The 18,093-nt window shown below is 39.1% G+C and overlaps 2 protein-coding genes, 1 long non-coding RNA gene and 1 pseudogene across 8 annotated transcripts in view; 1 reads left to right on the top strand and 3 right to left on the bottom strand.

Moving 5' to 3' along the window:
* The window catches only part of LOC146481747 (uncharacterized), a 68,022-nt pseudogene extending 57,550 nt beyond the window's left edge, over positions 1 to 10,472 (bottom strand). The window contains exon 1 of the transcript XR_014864319.1: positions 10,424 to 10,472. The product of XR_014864319.1 is annotated as an uncharacterized LOC146481747 (transcript). The remainder of the gene's footprint in view (positions 1 to 10,423) is intronic.
* Positions 1 to 13,541, bottom strand: part of LOC146481746 (uncharacterized) — a 93,796-nt gene extending 80,255 nt beyond the window's left edge. Inside the window, exons 1-2 of the mRNA XM_085107827.1 lie at positions 13,483 to 13,541; positions 11,199 to 11,286 (exon numbers count right to left, since the gene is read on the bottom strand). The gene's annotated coding sequence lies outside the window, so the exon portion shown is untranslated. The remainder of the gene's footprint in view (positions 1 to 11,198; positions 11,287 to 13,482) is intronic.
* Positions 1 to 18,093, top strand: part of LOC146481745 (uncharacterized) — a 155,497-nt gene that overhangs the window by 124,657 nt on the left and 12,747 nt on the right. Inside the window, exon 1 of one of the 5 annotated variants that reach the window (XR_014864330.1) lies at positions 18,044 to 18,092. The exons of the other annotated variants lie outside the window; for them this stretch is intronic. This is a non-coding gene — a long non-coding RNA (uncharacterized LOC146481745). Of the gene's footprint in view, positions 1 to 18,043; position 18,093 lie in introns of those variants that run through there. 5 annotated transcript variants of the gene reach the window in all.
* Positions 1,026 to 8,059, bottom strand: LOC146481748 (uncharacterized). Its single transcript, XM_085107585.1, has 5 exons — positions 6,890 to 8,059; positions 6,484 to 6,540; positions 5,601 to 5,692; positions 4,866 to 4,921; positions 1,026 to 4,015 (listed from the first exon to the last, which is right to left on the bottom strand). Exon 5 carries the CDS (start codon positions 4,002 to 4,004, stop codon positions 1,026 to 1,028), a length of 2,979 nt encoding a protein of 992 aa, XP_084963711.1. The 5' UTR covers positions 4,005 to 4,015; positions 4,866 to 4,921; positions 5,601 to 5,692; positions 6,484 to 6,540; positions 6,890 to 8,059.

Below are 18,093 nucleotides of genomic sequence, written 5' to 3'. Positions count from 1 at the left end.
CTTTCTATAATCAATAGCCAAGCTGTAAAAACTTTCTACAACCTGAGGATGTAATTCACCGTAAATATCCTTTATAATCATCATTGCCTTTTCGTCGCATTCTTTTGCTTCATTGTGCTGTTCAAGCTTCCTGTAATCAATAGCTAAGCAGTGATAACTTGCTGCTACCTCAGGATTTTCGTCACCGTAAATCCTCTCTTTAATCATCAGTGCCTTTTCGTCGTGTTCTTTTGCTTTCTTGTACTCTTCAAGCTCCCTGTAATCAAAAGCCAAGTTGTAGTAACTTGCTGCTACCTCAGGATTTTCCTCACCGTAAATCCTCTTTCTAATCATCAGTGCCTTTTCGTCGCATTCTTTTGCTTCATTATGCTGTCCAAGCTCCCTGTAATCAAAAGCCAATCTGTGATAACTTGCTGCTACCTCAGGATGTCTCTCAGCGTAAATCTTCTTTCTGATCACCAGTGCCTTTTTGTCGCATTCTTTTGCTTCACTGTGCTGTCCAAGCTTCCTGTAATCAACAGCCAAGCTGTGATAACTTGCTGCTACCCGAGGATGTTCTTTACCATAAATCTTCTTTGTAATCATCAGTGCCTTTTCGTCACATTCTTTTGCCTCATTATGCTGTCCAAGCTTTCTGTAATCAACAGCTAGGTTGTAATAACTTGCTGCAACCTGAGAATGGTCATAATTCTTCTTACTTATCAACAGTGCCTCTTGTTCGTACTCCTTTGATTCATTGTGTCGTCCAAGTTCCCTGGGATAGTTTGCTGCCTTTTTGTCGCATTGTTTTGCTTTGTTATGCTGTCCAAACTCGCTGCAATCATAGGCCAAGCTGTAATAACGTTCTGCTTCTGCCGGATGTTCTTCACTGGAAATCCTCTCTCTTATCATCAGTACCATTTTATCTCATTCGTTTGTTTCATTGTGTTTTCCAAGGTCTCTGTAATCTTCAGCCAAGTGGTGATAACTTTGTCCTCTTTTATGACGTTCCTTATGGTTTGTTGTTTCGCCGCCGTACGTCTTGTTTACAAAGGACAAATTCCTTCCATTACATTCTTTTGCCTCACTTTGCTGTACAATCGACAAGTAACCATAGCGTAGGCTCCTTGATCGGAAAACTTCTTGCTTATCGTTAGCGCCATTTCGGTGCATTCATTCGCTTCAGTAGGCTGACTAAGTTCATTGTAGTCAACACTAAGGCTGACATAACTTGCCGCTACATCGAGATGGTCTCCTTTGTAAGTCATTTTTCTGATCATCAATGCCTTTTCGTCGCATTCTTTTGCTTTCTTGTACTTTTGAAGCCCCCTGTAAGCTGAAGCCAAGTTGTGATAGATGGTTGCAATAGCAGGATGTTCTTCACCGTAGATTTCTCTTCCAATAATCAGTGCCTTTTCGTAGTATTCTTTTGCCTGACGGTGTTGTCGTGTGTCACTGTAAAGAAGACCTAAGTTGCTGTAGCCTGCCGCTAAATCAATGTGTTTCTCACCGTACATTTCCCTTGCGATGGATATTGCCTTCTCAAAGTATTCTTTCGCTTGATTCTTCTCTCCGAGGCCGCTGTAAACAAGACCAAGGCTGTTATAACTTGATCCTACATCAGCGTGTTTCTCACCATAAATATTCCTCCTAATAGTAAGTGCTTTTTCATGGTATATTTTGGCTCGCTCGAACTTTTGAAGCTCAATATAAAGATTTCCCAAGGCACTGTAAATTCCTGCCATGTCGGCATGTTCTTCACCGTGAACTACCTTAAAAATCCTCATGGCTTCTTCATAGTTTGATAGTGCTAACATTGTCTTGCATTGCTCCTCCAACACTTTCCCGCGCACGCAGAAAACCTCTGCTTTTAATAAATCACCTTCCCGCGCGCTGGTTATGTTCTTAACAAACTGAAAGGCAGATTTGGAAAATGTAATTGCATCTGATGGTTTACCGAGGTCGCAACAAACACGTGCAGTTGCGCAAAGCCATGACACAACATTGCCGTTAGTGACTGAGTGTGTTAATTCCTTCACTAAGACATCTCTTACTGCAGCATCGGTGGCAAGGATTTCATGAAGCGCTTTACAGTGTGAGGTAATAATGCGTAACTTTGTACAGGCATACTCACTCTCTCTCGACAGCTTTCGCTCCGCCTCAAGTAGCGGGTAAAAGGTTTTAATTGCCGCCGATATACACTGAACTTTCTCCGAGAAAAGAAAAGCAGACATTGAAGTTGTTGTGAGCACTTCATGGACAATGTTATGCAATTTCAAATAGCAAGGTGCCTCAGCTTCACTCTTTAAAGAAGTTATCAGAGAAGATTTTAAAATCTTTGCTCTTATTATCTCGTCCGTTTTTCCATCTGTACGGGCCTTAACAAAGTCAACGACAGCTTCGATTGGAAGAGAATCGTTTGCACACAGTGAGAGAAAGCAAAATGTTTGACGGAGAACTTCGTCGCTTTCCGAAGCCCTGTTTATTGCTATTTTCATGGCAGTAGTCATTGTTTTGGAGTAAGCCAAATTTTCTGCCGCAAGAGGTAGTTCTGTTTCTTGGCGTTTTCCATCATTCAATGTTTCCAGGTAGTTTACCCAACCGTAGTTTGGAGAGCCATTGCTGACTACTGTCTTTACGTAGAATGCAGCAGCTGCTAAGGCAAGTGGCTGATACTCAAGAACTTTGGCAACTTTTTCAACCCCTTTGTGATTTGAAATCTGGGAATTTTTCTTTAGCAACTCTATTGCCTCATCTTCTTTCATCTTTTTATCAAGTGGCTCATGGAACGTGTCGGGAACATTAAAGGGGATGGAACTACTGTCTTGAGTTGTAATTAGCACCTGACCGTGGCCCCATTCTTCACTGGCAGTTGGAGGCAGATTGCTACAAACCAAGGACAAATCAACAACGTTGTCAGCGATCATTAGCCACTTGGAAACCTGTTTCATCTTTGGCAAAATCAAACGCTTCAGGTGCTGAATTTTTGGTTTTGGACTGACTTCTTTCAAGGTGGCCAGGTTGGCCAAGGTGTATTCTGTCACTCCCAGCTTTCTTGCCAGATCCATGTACGAGTCAGCTAGCGTCTCCAGGGTTTCTGCATTCAGTGTCACAACAAACGTTAGACCTTCACTTTCTTGAGATCTTTTGTCGAAAAATTCTTTTCCAATTTGGCGAGCGATCTGACTTTTGCCACAACCAGGAATTCCAGACAAGTAGATAGTGCTGACACCTCCTTCACTCCTTTCTTCAAGTTCTTGCATTTTGGTCATGATGTTCGTGACCTCATTTGATCGTCTAATTATTTCATGGGATGGCTTGAATGCGAGATTGCAGAAAGACTCTACTCTGGAACTGACCTCCTGTGTAAGGGCTTCAACTTGAGCTTCTTTTGTTTGCAGGTCTGATGTAAGGCTTTCAATTCGTTCTTCTTTCTTCTGTATTTTGTCTTTAGCCACTTGTAAATCGGATTTTGCTTGTGTCAAGTCCACTCGTAGCTTGTCAGCCTGCATCTTCAATTTATTAAAATCTGTCGTGGGGAAGCTCACCTGGTTTTTAACTGCCTCGATGTCAGCGATGGGAAGATTTAAGGAGTTGAATGCAGCTATCACTTTTCCTACGCTGTTCTGGAACTCAGTGTCTTTGACACTGAGCTCACTAATGTGAGCAATATCGTTACGGATTTGACGGAGATCATCAACATCTTTTTTGACCGCGAGACTAAGGGTGTTACCAATACTATCTGAGTACAGGATCGCAAAAAACAAACAGCTACAATCCCACTCTGCGGTGTTGCCATTTTTTATTGTTGCCAGATATCGAGCATTCCTGGTGTGACTTCCTCGAGATTCTTTTTTGGAGATGTCCCGGCCATTCTGTGGTGTGTCTTTCCATTCTCCAACCGGAGTTGTCTTGTAAAGGAAATCCCATTCCTGTTTGAAGATTTTCCGTAGTCCTTCCGGAACTAAGTTAAAGGCGATGTAACACAGTCGAAAATAGTTCAGTTGTTCTGGAGTGTATTCCATCAGAGACGTTTCTGTAGTGCAAGCGTCATATTTTGTGAGTCTTAAAATGTTTTTGCTTATTATTTTGCTATCCATTTTCTACAGATTGCCGGCTGTTCTTCATAAAAACTAACTCAATTTTTTTTCGTAATTTTGGTAAAACTTAAAATGGTTTTGCTTTCAAAATTATAAAAGTTGGAATTTGATAATGAATTTTGTGCATGTAAAATAGTTTTTCCTGTCCGATCTCAGTGCTTCATCCAGTGACAGGCAAGAACCAAAAGGAAGGACATTTGAACCGAGACGAATTACTATGGTATGATCATATTGATCATATGACTGAAACAAGCACCTAGAGGGGGCTATACCTTATTTCAATTACTTCTTCCCCAAGACCCAGGACCACTCGATCCAATTAATTACTAACAAAGGCGGGAAAGGCATAAAAATTCTATTTGCGGGCAAATATTTTATTTGTTTTATACCACACGCAGCCAATAGTATATCAACAACTCAATTTCACTGGCGTAAGCTAAGAAAATGGAGGAAATTCTAAAGATATTAATTTTCGCGCCTTCAAAAGTGAAGCCCATTTCATATTCAATGAACAGCAGACTGATGTTATGGGTGGTCAAACTGCTTATTGTTTCGATACGCTTTGATTCGTTCAGCCTCGATACTAACGTATCATTTCTTCCAACTTTTCCGTTTTTTTAATGTCTTTCTCTGATAGTTGTGAGAAATTGCGACTTTCGATTTGAGGACGCAGTGTTCTAATTTTTCTTTAATTCACGTTTTATCAACCGATATTGTACAGTAAAATTGAAATATTGATGACCTCAGTAAGAAAAGTTTAAATGAATTAGTAAACATATTACTTACTTAACTGAACAGGCGGTGAACTGCGAGACCGAACTTTTTATATCAGAATTGTGAACCTGTAATAATGTAATAAAGGAAAGGTAAGATTGTTGATACAGCGTTTATTCCAAACTTAAATTATCACTTATGTTAATTTGAAGGTCGCGTTTGCAAGTACATTACTGTAGTTGTCACGTGTGATGATAAAAACAGTTGGAAACATGTGATCAATTCAACCTGCTGGTGACAATATTAATAGAACCGAGGCAGCTCATTACCCGCGATATGCACCAACATTTTATGAGTTAGCCATAACTTAAGTTCGTATAATACTGTTTGTGTTTGTGTGACTTAGGAAATACTTCAAGCATAACCGAAAACGTATACTGTCGAGCCTAATAGAGGAAATAATAGATTATAGCAAACACGAATCTAACTTTATGCTAGAATAACATTAAAATTATTCGCAATATATTCAGCGTCATACAAAAATGTGATGATATATTTTTTAAAAATATTCCATCACATTGATTCCATTGCCCATATGCCACACATTGACATTCACATCCTAGCAGTATGCAGGATAACTGTCCAATAAAGATAGTTTAATGGCCTTAGCTCCCACGAGTCTCTCTTAGCTCAGTTGTAGAGCATCTGAAGTAGTAATGATTCGACTCCTGATAGTATGCCCGTAATACATTATTCTCACCCTATTCAGCGTCGTTTATACAGTTAAAAGATAGTATCAATACCTACTCAAAGTCCTTGCGCTCGACTCAATTGGTCTTTCAATGTAGTTATTGTCTCTGCGCGCGTCTCTGTCCTCAAGTCTTCATTAAGTGCAAAGGCTGGTGAAACGTAATTAAATTATAGGGAATGTGAGAAAATTGATTGTACAAGTTGGTCAATACTTTTCCCTCGTTCTTACTTTGCACGTTTATCATAAACCAATATGACACAAACTGTTAGAGTACGTATCTGTCCTCTGCGTGTTGGCCCTTAAATGTTCCAATCACATTACACTCCAAATCTTCAAAACAAACACAAGAGAGCAAATCAAAGGACTGTTCTCTTCATGATAGAATGACTTTTAATCAGTTAAGCAGACAAAAGGTTTCCTATGGCCTAAGGCATGTTAGCAAACGAAACATGCAAGAATGTTTACGGAACGACTTTAACAATTTTATCTCACGATAAACAGCTTTACAAATAATAGTTTATGAAGTAAAACTTCTTTTACAGGAATCTTTGAGTCATCTGAAGCCTTCCCGGCTGACGTCTGCGGACAGGAAGTTCATAGAATTTGCAAATGAATTACATTTTTTCCCAAACCAATCCAGCTGAGCATGAGTGTTCAAAGTCCACTCTATCATAGACAAACGATCTTTCTAATTTGCAAATAATCTATCGATTAACGATCTTCCTAACTGTAAAAATGTCATGAAAATTTTTCTTGTACACATTTAACGTTTATTTTGCTTTCTGCATGAATGACGCACAAATCAGCTATTTTTAAATGATCCTTTATGACATGGTCTTAATAAATTAACTCTATATGTTTCATCCAGCTTAGTGGACTTAAGAGATTGTCTTACATAGAATGCAACATCAGTTGCGATTTATGCTTTGAAATACTTACTCCAAATCGTTGGGAGTGGCCTGTCCTTAGTTGTCCTCTCGGTCTTTAAGTTCTCAACTGCGAAGCACAGAGGATTGATTACAAATGTACTTAAAGGTCGGGGGTTTTCCCTTTGTAATTTTTCACAAACATACTTAAAATCAAAGCGGATACATCCTAGTTATACGCTTATTTTGTATCCATTTGCCTGATTTTGTCATGAATTAATGATGGCCAGAAGTCGAATGTTTTTGATGCAAAAAAAGTTAGCCTAGAATAAACAATTTTATCGCAATTAGAAATTTGAAAGATCGAGCCAGGTGAATGCACAATTAGTTGACGTATATGTTTTCGTTGAAAGCTCACTGATTCCGTTAACAATCTAGTCACTTACATCCTTGTTACTTCTTAGCTTATGGGTACTTACATTGTTGAAGAAGTTCTTAGACTCGAGATTGATCCTCAGTATAGCAAGTTCGCTTCTAGTGCTGTTGATCACAATTCTGTGCTGAGCGGAAGGACAAATGAAAGTGAAAGAACACGAGACAATGGCTTATTAGGCCTACATCACTGACTTTAAAGCACCCTACTAGTGATTAGTTTCTGATGCCTGCGTCTGGCTAGCTGATAAATGCAATGATTAATTACGTCAAACTTGGAGAGCCATGTCGTATTTAACGCCACGAGCACTGAAAATGGGTCACCCGAAGAGAAGAAAGTGGGTCACGCGAGATTGGAAACAGGTCACGCTAGTGATGTGACCATCAGTTCATTTGTGATTTCAAGGCAGCATTTACATGTTAACTGTAGGATTGATTGAAAATACTCATAAAATAATGACTTTAGTCGATTAAATAACATAAACGGTGAACGGAAAGTTTGTAGGTGATGCGTGTGTAGGTGATTGGATTGATATAAAAACAAGAGGCTGTTTCCAGCCTATACTCGGGCCATTTATGACTGTGTGGTGCGTAAAGCCTACAATCTTTTAACAGTGATAACCTCCAACATCGCCAATTCAACCAAATAGATAGCCTGCGAGCAAGCTCTCTTGGGGGTGGATCCTCTTTCCCCCTCCCGCCCCCCACCCCCAAGAGAGCTTGCTCGCAGGCTACCAAATAGATAGATACAGAGATATAGTGAGGCAATAAGTAACCACCAGATAGAATTGCATTTCTTGCAGTCAGAATGAAATACAGGGGAAAACGACATTTGTCATACGAATGCTTTTTATAATCCCCGGGCTTTAATCCTTACGTTTTCACCTTTCGTTTAGAGACAGAAACCATTTGTACGGTCCTAATATGTATGTGACGCCAGGTCAATGACGGATCGTAATTTTCGGTATGATATAGACCCCGGGGGTGGGGGGGGGGGGGGTGACTCCCTCATGTGACCTTAACGGGGACGTGCGGCCCGATAGGGTATGGTTTTCAGGGTGTTTTGTCTTGACCGGGGTATCTATTTCATCACTTTCTGTCTTAAACAGGGTATCCCTACATGACCTAATGGCCCAATGCATTAAAATACAGTAAGAAACTGGTGTATTCTTATTTCACTCTAGTCTTAAACAGGGTGTGATTTTCGGTTAAATGTCTTAGAAAGGGCCTGGAAATTTTGAATTCTGTCTTAAACGGGACTTGAACGCCAGGGACGCACCTCCCTACGCAAGCATCTGTTGAGTACCCCCCCTCTCCTGGGATCTAGAGTAACGTTACGCATCACGCGTACATTTATATCCTTGTACGTTTTTCAATGTTTCGCTGTTTATATTTTTAAATGAAACTCAGGGGAAAGCATTTGTTATTCACCTTTCATTTGATTGATTTGAAGACAGAAACCGTTTCTACATTGATTGTTTTTCTATAGTAAACGTGAGACATCTTTATCTATCTTGGCCCGCGAGGTCATAGACTGATGTAGTTGCCAAATTTTCGGTTAAACAAAACTAACCTTGAGGCACTCAGGTTAGCCTAAAAAACACTCCGGTTACCCTAAAGAGCACTCCAGTTAGCCTAAATAACACTTAAGTTAGCTTAAATAGCTCCCTGGTTAGCTTAACGGTTAGCAGTTTATGTTGGGGTTGTTCATGCCTCGCATGTTTTGTTTATGCCTCGCACGTCTGGCTCGCATATTGTAAACACTCCTCACGGCCCGAAAACAAAGAACGCGACCGAGAATTTAAAGGATTTGATAACACGACAGAAAACGTAACTCGTACCAGCTGAGGAACAAAAAACGAGACCGAGAACAATAACTCGTGGCCCGAAGTCTTATCTCTCGGCCCATCGCGAAACCTTAACTCGGTCTGCCTTACGGCCCGAGTAATAAATATCAAAAAGTGTCAGTAATGGTTTAAAGAAAGCACAGACGTTTCGGGTATATAACCCTTCTCCAGTAAATTTAGTTCCTTGTTAAGAGAATCTCAGGTGCCTCATAAATAGTCTCTTTTATGAAAGATTCTTTTTTTTTTTGAAGATTGAACCCCCGTAACAAAATAGAAACACCGGATCCTGTAGTAAAGGTTCTACAATCAATGGTTCATTACCGAACCACTAAAATACGGACAAACAGGACTGATTTCACACCATTCGAACATCTGAAAATGATTTTATGGGATGGCTTCAATGCGATATTGCAGAAAGACTCCTTTCTGGAACGAACCTCTTTATAAGCTTAAGGGCCTCAACTTGTGCTCCTTTTGCCTGTATTGTGCCCTCAACAATCTTTAAATCAAAATGCAAGGTGGCTTTGAATCCCGCCCCCGCCCCCGCCACCCTACCCTTCACTTTTTTAAAACTGAAAAACACATAATGATTACAAAAGGAACACTCAAACGTCTGATCTGCGCTACTGCAGAAGAACACTACTCTGGAGCTGACCTCCTATACTCTGCAACCTTAAAATTAAAGGTGGCTCTGAGTCTCTCGGCTACAGTTTCGTAAACTTTCCAAGATGCTGTGCCTTGACATGCTGTTTACAATTGGAAAGTAAAATATGGGAATCACCGTGCTCGTTTGTAAGGTATAATCCCTTAACGCTAAAATTTGGGAAGTTTTTAACAGGTTCGTTGTTGCTATGGTAACCTTTCTGTAGTGCGAGCAACATATTTTGTGAGTCTTAGAGTGCGTTTTTTTTGAGAAAATCCAAAAACGGATTTGTGATCTCAGATCATTCGGATCATGGTGCATCAAAGGAACTGACGAATCCTGGTCCAGAGTGGATTTGTCGTTTCCTTTGATGCAACCTGATCCGAATGATCTGAGATCACAAATCCGTTTTTGGATTCTCCCAAAAAAACGCACCCTTAAAATTTTTTTTGCTTATTAGTTTGCTTAATTATTTTCTACAGATTGCCGATTGTTCTTCATGAAAACTAACTCAATTTGTTTCGCAACCTTGGTAAAACTTAAAACGTTTTTGCTTTCAAAATTTTAAACGTTTAAATTTTCATAACGAATTTTGTGCATGTAAAATAGTTTTTCTGGTCCGACCTTAGTGTTTCATCCAGTGACAGGCAGGACTCCAAAGCTTTTACTGAAGGACATTTGTTATGTACGACACGCAGCCAATAGTACATCAACAACTCAATTTCAGTGACGTAAGCTGAGCAAATGGAGATATTAAAGATATCAAATTTCGCACCTTTACCGGCAAAGTGAAGCCCATTTCGTCTTCATACGAACAACAGACTGATGGTATGAGTAGTCAAACTGCTTATTACTTCGATACGCTTTGATTGGTTCAGCCTCGATATTAAGATATCAATTTGTCTAACGTTTTCGTTTATTAATGTATTTCTCTGATAGTTGTGAGAAATTGCTACTTTCGATTTGATAACGCAGTGTGTTCTTAATTTTCTTTAATTCACGTTGTATCAATCGATGTTGTACAGTGAAAATTGAAATACTGATAATCCCAGGAGGAAAAGTTTAAATGAATTAGTAAATATATTACTTACCTAACTGAACAGGCAGTGAACTGCGAGACCGAAACTTTATATTAGAATTGCGAACCTGCAATAATGTAATAAAGAAAAGGTAAGATTGTTGATACAACGTTTATTCCAAACTTAAATTATCACCTTTTTATTTAATGCCATTCAAAAAGGCGGCCTTTGCACAACAAATTATTGATTATGTACTTACTATTATAACGTTTATTCGTCGCGTTTGCAAATACATTACTGTAGTTGTCATGTGTGATCAATTCAAACTACTGGTGAAAATATTAATAGAACTGAGGCAGCTCACCACCCGTGATATGCACCAGAATTTTATGAGTTGACCAGCAATAACGTAAGTTCGTATAATACTGGCTGTGTTTGTGTGACATGGGAAACTGATACTTCAAGCAAGACGTATACTGTCGAGCCTAATAGGGGAAACAATAGTTTATAGCGAACACGACTCTTAATTTCTGCTAGAATAACATACCAAGAAAATATAAAAATATACCATCACATTTTTTTATTGCGCATATGCCACACATTGACATTCACATCCTTGCAGTATGCAGGATATTTGTCAATAAAGATAGTTTAATGGCCTAAGCTTCCACGAGTCTCCTTTAGCTCAGTGGTGTAGAGCATCATGAAGAAGTAATGCTTCGACTCCTGATAGAAGCACTCGGATTTCTTTTTCCGGGCATTCTTGTGTCACCGACTGAAGAATGCATCATTTTCACCCTATACAGCGTCGTTTATACAGTTAAAAGATAGTATCCGCAATACTTACTCGAAGTCATTTTGCTTTACTTGGTCTTTCAATGTAGTTATTGTCTCTGCGCGCCTCTCTGACCTCAAGTCTTCGTTAAGTACAAAGGCTGTTGAAACATAATTAAATTATAGCGAATGTGAGGAAACGGATTATACAAGTTGGTCAATAATTTGCCCTGGTTCCTTTTTATCATAAACCAACGTACGTATCTGTTCTCTGCGTTTTGGTCCTTAAATGCTCCAAACACTCCAAATCTTCAAAATAAACACGAGAGCAAATTAATGGACCTAATGTTCTCTTCATGATAGAATGACTTCTAATCAGTTAAGCAGACGAAAGGCTTCCTATGGCCTAAGGCATGTTAGCAAACGAAACATGCAAGAATATTTACCAAACGTCTTTAACAATTTTATCTGATAATAAACAGCTTTAGAAATAATAGTTTTACACCAAGGAGTCTTTGAGTCGACTGAAGCCTTCCCAGCTGACGTCTGCGGACAGGAAGTTTATAGAATTTGCAAATGAATTACATTTTTTCCCAAACCATTCCAGCTGAACATGAGTGAAGTACACTCTGTCGTAGACAAACGATCTTTCTAAGGAACTAATATGCAAACATTCTATCGATTAACGATCATCCTAACTGTAAAAATGTCATGAAAATCTCTTGTACACATTAAACTGTTAATTATTGCTTTCTGCATGAATGACGCACAAATGAATTATTTTTAAATGATCCTTTATGACATGGTCTTAATAAATTAACTCTATATGTTTCATCCAGCTTAGTGGACTTAAGAGATTGTCTTATATAGAATGTAACAATGTGATTTATACTTTGAAATACTCACTCCAAATCGTTGGGAGTGGCCTGTCCTTAGTTGTCCTCTCTGTTTTTAGGTTTCTTGACTGCGAAGCACAGAGGATTGATTACAAATGTAAAAGGGTGGGGGTCTTCCCTTTGTACTTTTTCACCAATAACCTCTAAGCGAATACATCCTAGTTATACGCTTATTTTGTATCCATTTGCCTCATTTTGTCATGAATTAATGATAGTCAGAAGTGGAATGTTTTTGATGCAAAAAAGGTTAGGCAGTGACGCCTAGAATAAACAATTTTATCGCAATTAGAAATTTGAAAGATCGAGCCAGGTGAATGCACAATTAGTTGACGTATATGTTTTCGTTGAAAGCTCACTGATTCCGTTAACAATCTAGTCACTTACATCCTTGTAACTTCTTAGCTTATAGCTACTTACATTGTTTAAGAAGTTCTTAGATTCGAGATTGATCCTCAATATAGCAAGTTCTCTTCTATTGCTGTTGATCACAATTCTGTGCTGAGCGGAAGGACAAATGAAAGTGAAAGCATAACTGTAAAAATGTCATGGAAATTTCATGTACACATTAAGCTGTTTATTTTGCTTTCTGCATGAATGACGCACAAATGAATTATTTTTAAATGATCCTTATGACATGGTCTTAATAAATTAACTCTATGTGTTCCATCCAGCTTAGTGGACTTAAAAAAGATTATGTCATATAGAATGCAACAATGCGATTTATACTTTGAAACACTTACTCCAAATCGTTGCGAGTGGCCTGTCCTTAGTTGTCCTCTCTGTCTTTAAGTTTCTTAACTGCGAAGCACAGAGGATTGATTACAAATGTAAAAGGGTGGGGGTGTTCCCTTTGTAATGTTTCAGAAACAACCTCTAATCAAAGCGGATACATCCTGGTCATATGCTTATTTTGTATCCATTTGCCTCATTTTGTCATGAATTAATGATAGTCAGAAGTCGAATGTTCTTTTAATGCAAAAAAGTTAGGCAGTGACGCCTAGAATAAACAATTTTCATCCCAATTAGAAGCCAGTTGAATGCACAATTAGTTGACGCATGTGTTTTTGTCGAAAGCCCACTGATTCCTTTAACAATCTAGTCACTTACATCCTTGTTACTTCTTAGCTTATAGCTACTTACATTGTTGAAGAAGTTCTTAGATTCGAGATTGATCCTCAATATAGGAAGTTCTCTTCTATTGCCGTTGATCACAATTCTGTTCTGAGCGGAAGGACAAATGAAAGTGAAAGCACAACTGTAAAAATGTCATGGAAATTTCATGTACACATTAAGGTGTTTATTTTGCTTTCTGCATGAATGACGCTAAATGAATTGTTTTTAAATGACCCTTAGTGACATGGTCTTAATAAATTAACTCTATATGTTTCATCCAGCTTAGTGGACTTAAGAGATTGTCGTATATAGAATGCAACAATGTGATTTATACTTTGAAATACTCACTCCAAATCGTTGGGAGTGGCCTGTCCTTAGTTGTCTTCTCTGTCTTTAGGTTTTCAACTGCGAAGCACAGAGGATTGATTACAAATGTAAAAAGGTGGGGTTCTTCCCTTTGTAATTTTCCACTAACACCCTTTAAGCGGATACATCCTAGTCATACGCTTAGTTTGTATCCATTTGCCTCATTTTGTCATGAATTAATGATGGTCAGAAGTCGAATGTTTTTGATGCAAAAAAGGTTAGGCAGTGACGCCTAGAATAAACAATTTTATCGCAATTAGAAATTTGAAAGATCGAGCCAGGTGAATGCACAATTAGTTGACGCATATGTTTTCGTCGAAAGGTCACTGATTTCGTTAACAATCTAGTCACTTACATCCTTGTTACTTTTTAGCTTATAGCTACTTACATTGTTGAAGAAGTTCTTAGATTCGAGATTGATCCTCAATGTAGCAAGTTCTCCTATTGCTGTTGATCACAATTCTGTGCTGAGCGGAAGGACAAATGAAAGTGAAAGCATAACTGTAAAAATGTCATGGAAATTTCATGTACACATTGAGCTGTTTATTTTGCTTTCTGCATGAATGACGCACAAATGAATTATTTTTAAATGATCCTTATCACATGGTCTTAATAAATTAACTCTATATGTTCCATCCAGCTTAGCGGAATTAAGAGATTGTCTTATATAGAATGCAACAATGCAATTTATACTTTGAAATACTCACTCCAAATCGTTGGGAGTGGCCTGTCCTTAGTTGTCCTCTCTGTCTTTAACTGAGTTCCTCAACTGCGAAGCACAGAGGATTGATTACAAATGTAAAAGGGTGGGGGTTTTCCCTTCGTAATTTTTCACAAACAACCTCGAATCAAAGCGGATACACCCTAGTTATACGCTTATTTTGTATCCATTTGCCTCATTTTGTCATGAATTAATGATAGTCACAAGTCGAATGTTCTTTTGATGCAAAAAAGGTTAGGCAGTGACGCCTAGAATAAACAATTTTCTCGCCATTAGAAATTTGAAAGATCGAGCCAGGTGAATCAACAATTAGTTGCCGCATATGTTTTCGTCGAAAGCTCACTGATTTCGTTAACAATCTAGTTACTTACATCCTTGTTACTTTTTAGATTATAGCTACTTACATTGTTGAAGAAGTTCTTAGATTCGAGATTGATCCTCAATATAGCGAGTTCTCTTCTATTGCTGTTGATCACAATTCTGTGCTGAACGGAAGGACAAATGAAAGTGAAAGCACACGAGACAATGGCTTATTGGTCTTACATCACTGACTTTAAAGCACCCCACCAGTGAACAGTTACTGATGCCTGTGTCAAACTTGGAGAGCCATGTCGTATTTAACGTCGCGAACACTGAAAATGGGTCACGCGAAGAGAAGAAAGTGGGTCACGCGACATTGGAAACAGGTCACGGTAGTGCTTTGACCATAAGTTCATTTGTGATTTCATGGCAGCATTTACATGTTAACTGTAGGATTGATTGAAAATACTTATAAAATAATGACTTTAGTCGATTAAATAACATAAACGGTGAACGGAAAGTTTGTAGGTGATGCGTGACACTGGAAAATGTTTATCTGATTAGACTGATATAAAAATAAATATCAAAAAGTGTCAGGAATGATTTACTGAAAAGCACAGACGCGCATTTCGGGTATATAACCCTTCTCCAGGGAATTTAGGGCCTGGTTAAGAGAAACTGTGGTGCCTGATAAATAGTCTCTTTCATGAAAGATGTTTTTGTGAAGATTGAACCACCGTAACAAAATGAAGCACCAGATCCTGTAGTAAAGGTTCTACCGTCAGTGGTTCTCTTGCAAACCACTAAAATAGAAAAGCAATCCTGATTTCACAGCGTTCGAACGTCTGATAATTTCATGGGATGGCTTGAATGCAATATTGCAGAAAATCTCGATTCTGGAACTGCCCTCCTTATAACGGCTTCAACTTGCGCTTCATTTGTCTGTATTGTGCCCTTAACAAACTTTAAATCAAAATATTAGGTAGCTCTAAATCTCCCCCCCTCCCCTACAATTTCTTTCAGTAAACTTTGGTAAACATTGCATTCTGACATAACGCTTACAACAGGATCACTTGAACGTCTGATCTGCGCTTTTGCAGAAACACACTACCCTGGAACTGACCTCCTTTACTTTGCCTCTGAATCCCTCCCTACAGCTTCAGTTGAGTTCAGTTCAGTTTATTGTTTTGCCATAAATTGTACAATAGCTTCGTAAGTTTTGCAAAACGCTGTGTCTTGACATGCTGTTTACAATTCGAAAGTAAAATATGGGAATCACCGTACTCGTTTGTTAGGTATAATCCCTTAACGCTGAAATTAGGAAAGTTTTTTAACAGGTTCTGTAGTTGCTATGGTGACCTGCTCAGGGACAGTGTAGCTGAGAGGGGGCTGGGGGGCTTAACCCCCCCCCCCCCCCCCTACTATTCGCAAGGACGACATTTTCTTTTGTTTTAGTATGAGGTACGTATGAAGAATAATTGAGAAAGAAGATGCTTCTAAGAAAACGACGCGCCCTATTACGTTATGAAGTGGGCACTAGTGAGCCACAACATCACTTGGTCCCCAGACCGAAATCCATATCAAGGCTACTTCTCTAAACCGGACATCTCTATCCCTTGGTGTCCGTAATAAAGACATTCGACGGTATTATATTGACAGTATTCATTTTGTGGGGAGAAAATACGTGTTGATTCGTAAAATAGACAATATGCCCTTGTCAATGGGTAAGATTAATTTATTAACGTAACGTTGATCTCCGCTTTACTTTGTACCGATACTGTAAGAAGCAAGTGGATGTTGATCTTGGGATTGAAATCAACTTTAATAGATTGCCTAATCCTTTTATTTTGCATTGGCCGTGGTCAGTCCTTCTTTAAAGTGTGTTGATATTACAACAAGAAATTAGCCGTCAATGAATATGCACCAAGATGGCAGCCGCCCTCGGTAATTTTTGTTCGCGCATTTGTAAAAAGAAAGAAATCTCCAGACTCGCTCCCAGGCCTCAAGGTGCTCATCAAAGCAACGAGCTTGTCTATGGAGATTTGGGACCAAGTGTGATAGGGCGAGGCGTCGTGGGCGCTTCTTCCCGATCAACTCAACGGCTAGTCTTCTTCGCAGCCGTCATTTGGACTTGTCACAGAGCGCGTTGCGTGACAAGTCCAAATGACGGCTGCAAAGGACACTGCTCAACCGGTGACGTAACATTTGACCGCGCGCAAAGGACGACAGCCCGGGACGAGGCTCTTAGAAGTCACGACAACAGTTACACATGAACTGATAAATGCGTTACGTCAGACTCATTTTAGGTTGAAGGTTGAAAGATATAAGCGTGACTTAATATGAATGAGTTGTCAATTTGCAAAGACTATCTAATAAAACAGGCTATGCTTTCATAGAGAATGAAAGTAAGGCCAGTTTACAATTCTGCATAATGGATTATGTATGGAGTTACATGATGTATAACGGAATATTGTGCATGACGCCATACGTGCATTGCCGCATTATAAATGATGAATTATGCACTGATGCTACATAATGCATCCAGTATAAAGTCACAGAAAGGCTGGTTTTCACCAGGAAATAAACATAAGCGTAGAGATAAAAAGTGAGAACACTAGCTACATACGCATAAGGACAGACGCACGCGCAGAAAAACATTTCTTGACGGAATTCTCGATACCAGCTCTTCTCAATTTTGAGCAAGATGGCGGACAAAACGGTTGACTGCCTTGTGCTTGTGCTTGTGCTTGTGCTTGTGTCGTCCCTGTTCTTAATGGTGAAAACGGCAGCATAACATGACATAAGCATAAGCACAATCAGACGGAACACGTTCCGGCAGTATGCATGATAAATTATGCACAATGCTGCGTAATGCATTATGTTTTGAAGTTGCATAATGCAGCATTGTGCTTGATACCACACGTTGATTGCCGCATTGTACAGATTATTGTGCACAATGCTGCATTATGCATGACGCGTTATGTCAAGGCTGCTGCCTAACAGGAGCCCAGTAGCCTGGGGCACCCAAGAAAATGCTCTGGGCGCGTAAATGTTTTGCAATAGCACCTAACACTTTACATGTTGGGCTTCTAACCTCTCTGCTTTTGGTCTTGTGGGCTCCTAGCACAATGCTACTTTATCCTGATTATGTCATGGTTTGTGTCCACGCATTTTTCAGAGATAATTAAGCAACTAAGCTTAATTATCTCTGAAAAATGCAGGGTTACCCCGAATTTTCTTTTGAGATACCAAGAGCACTTGTAACGTTCTGCTTTCTCCACATAGTTTTAAACCGCGCAAAAAAAAAAAAAAATTCCTGTATTGGTAGGTACCACCCATAGGAAATCCGAATACCTCAAGATGCGCAGAACGAATGTGCAATAACAATAGTAGGAACGGTCCTTAACTTAGAAGGGCTTCTTGCAGCTGGGTTCTGATTCTAAAATAATTTAACTGAAGTGATTCTGTCAAATGTTTCAAACCCAAACAGTGTTCATTTATAAAGACGGTCTCATTCTGCAATTCTGTTTCCTCGGTGATGTTGCTCTGAGACAGTTCCGAGACAAAGCAGG

This window comes from Pavona decussata, unplaced genomic scaffold, assembly GCF_977016875.1.
Source record: "Pavona decussata unplaced genomic scaffold, jaPavDecu1.1 SCAFFOLD_48, whole genome shotgun sequence".
Classification (NCBI taxonomy): domain Eukaryota; kingdom Metazoa; phylum Cnidaria; class Anthozoa; order Scleractinia; family Agariciidae; genus Pavona; species Pavona decussata.
The sequence above is the reverse complement of the archived record's forward strand: the minus strand, read 5'-3'. Positions and strand labels throughout refer to the sequence as shown.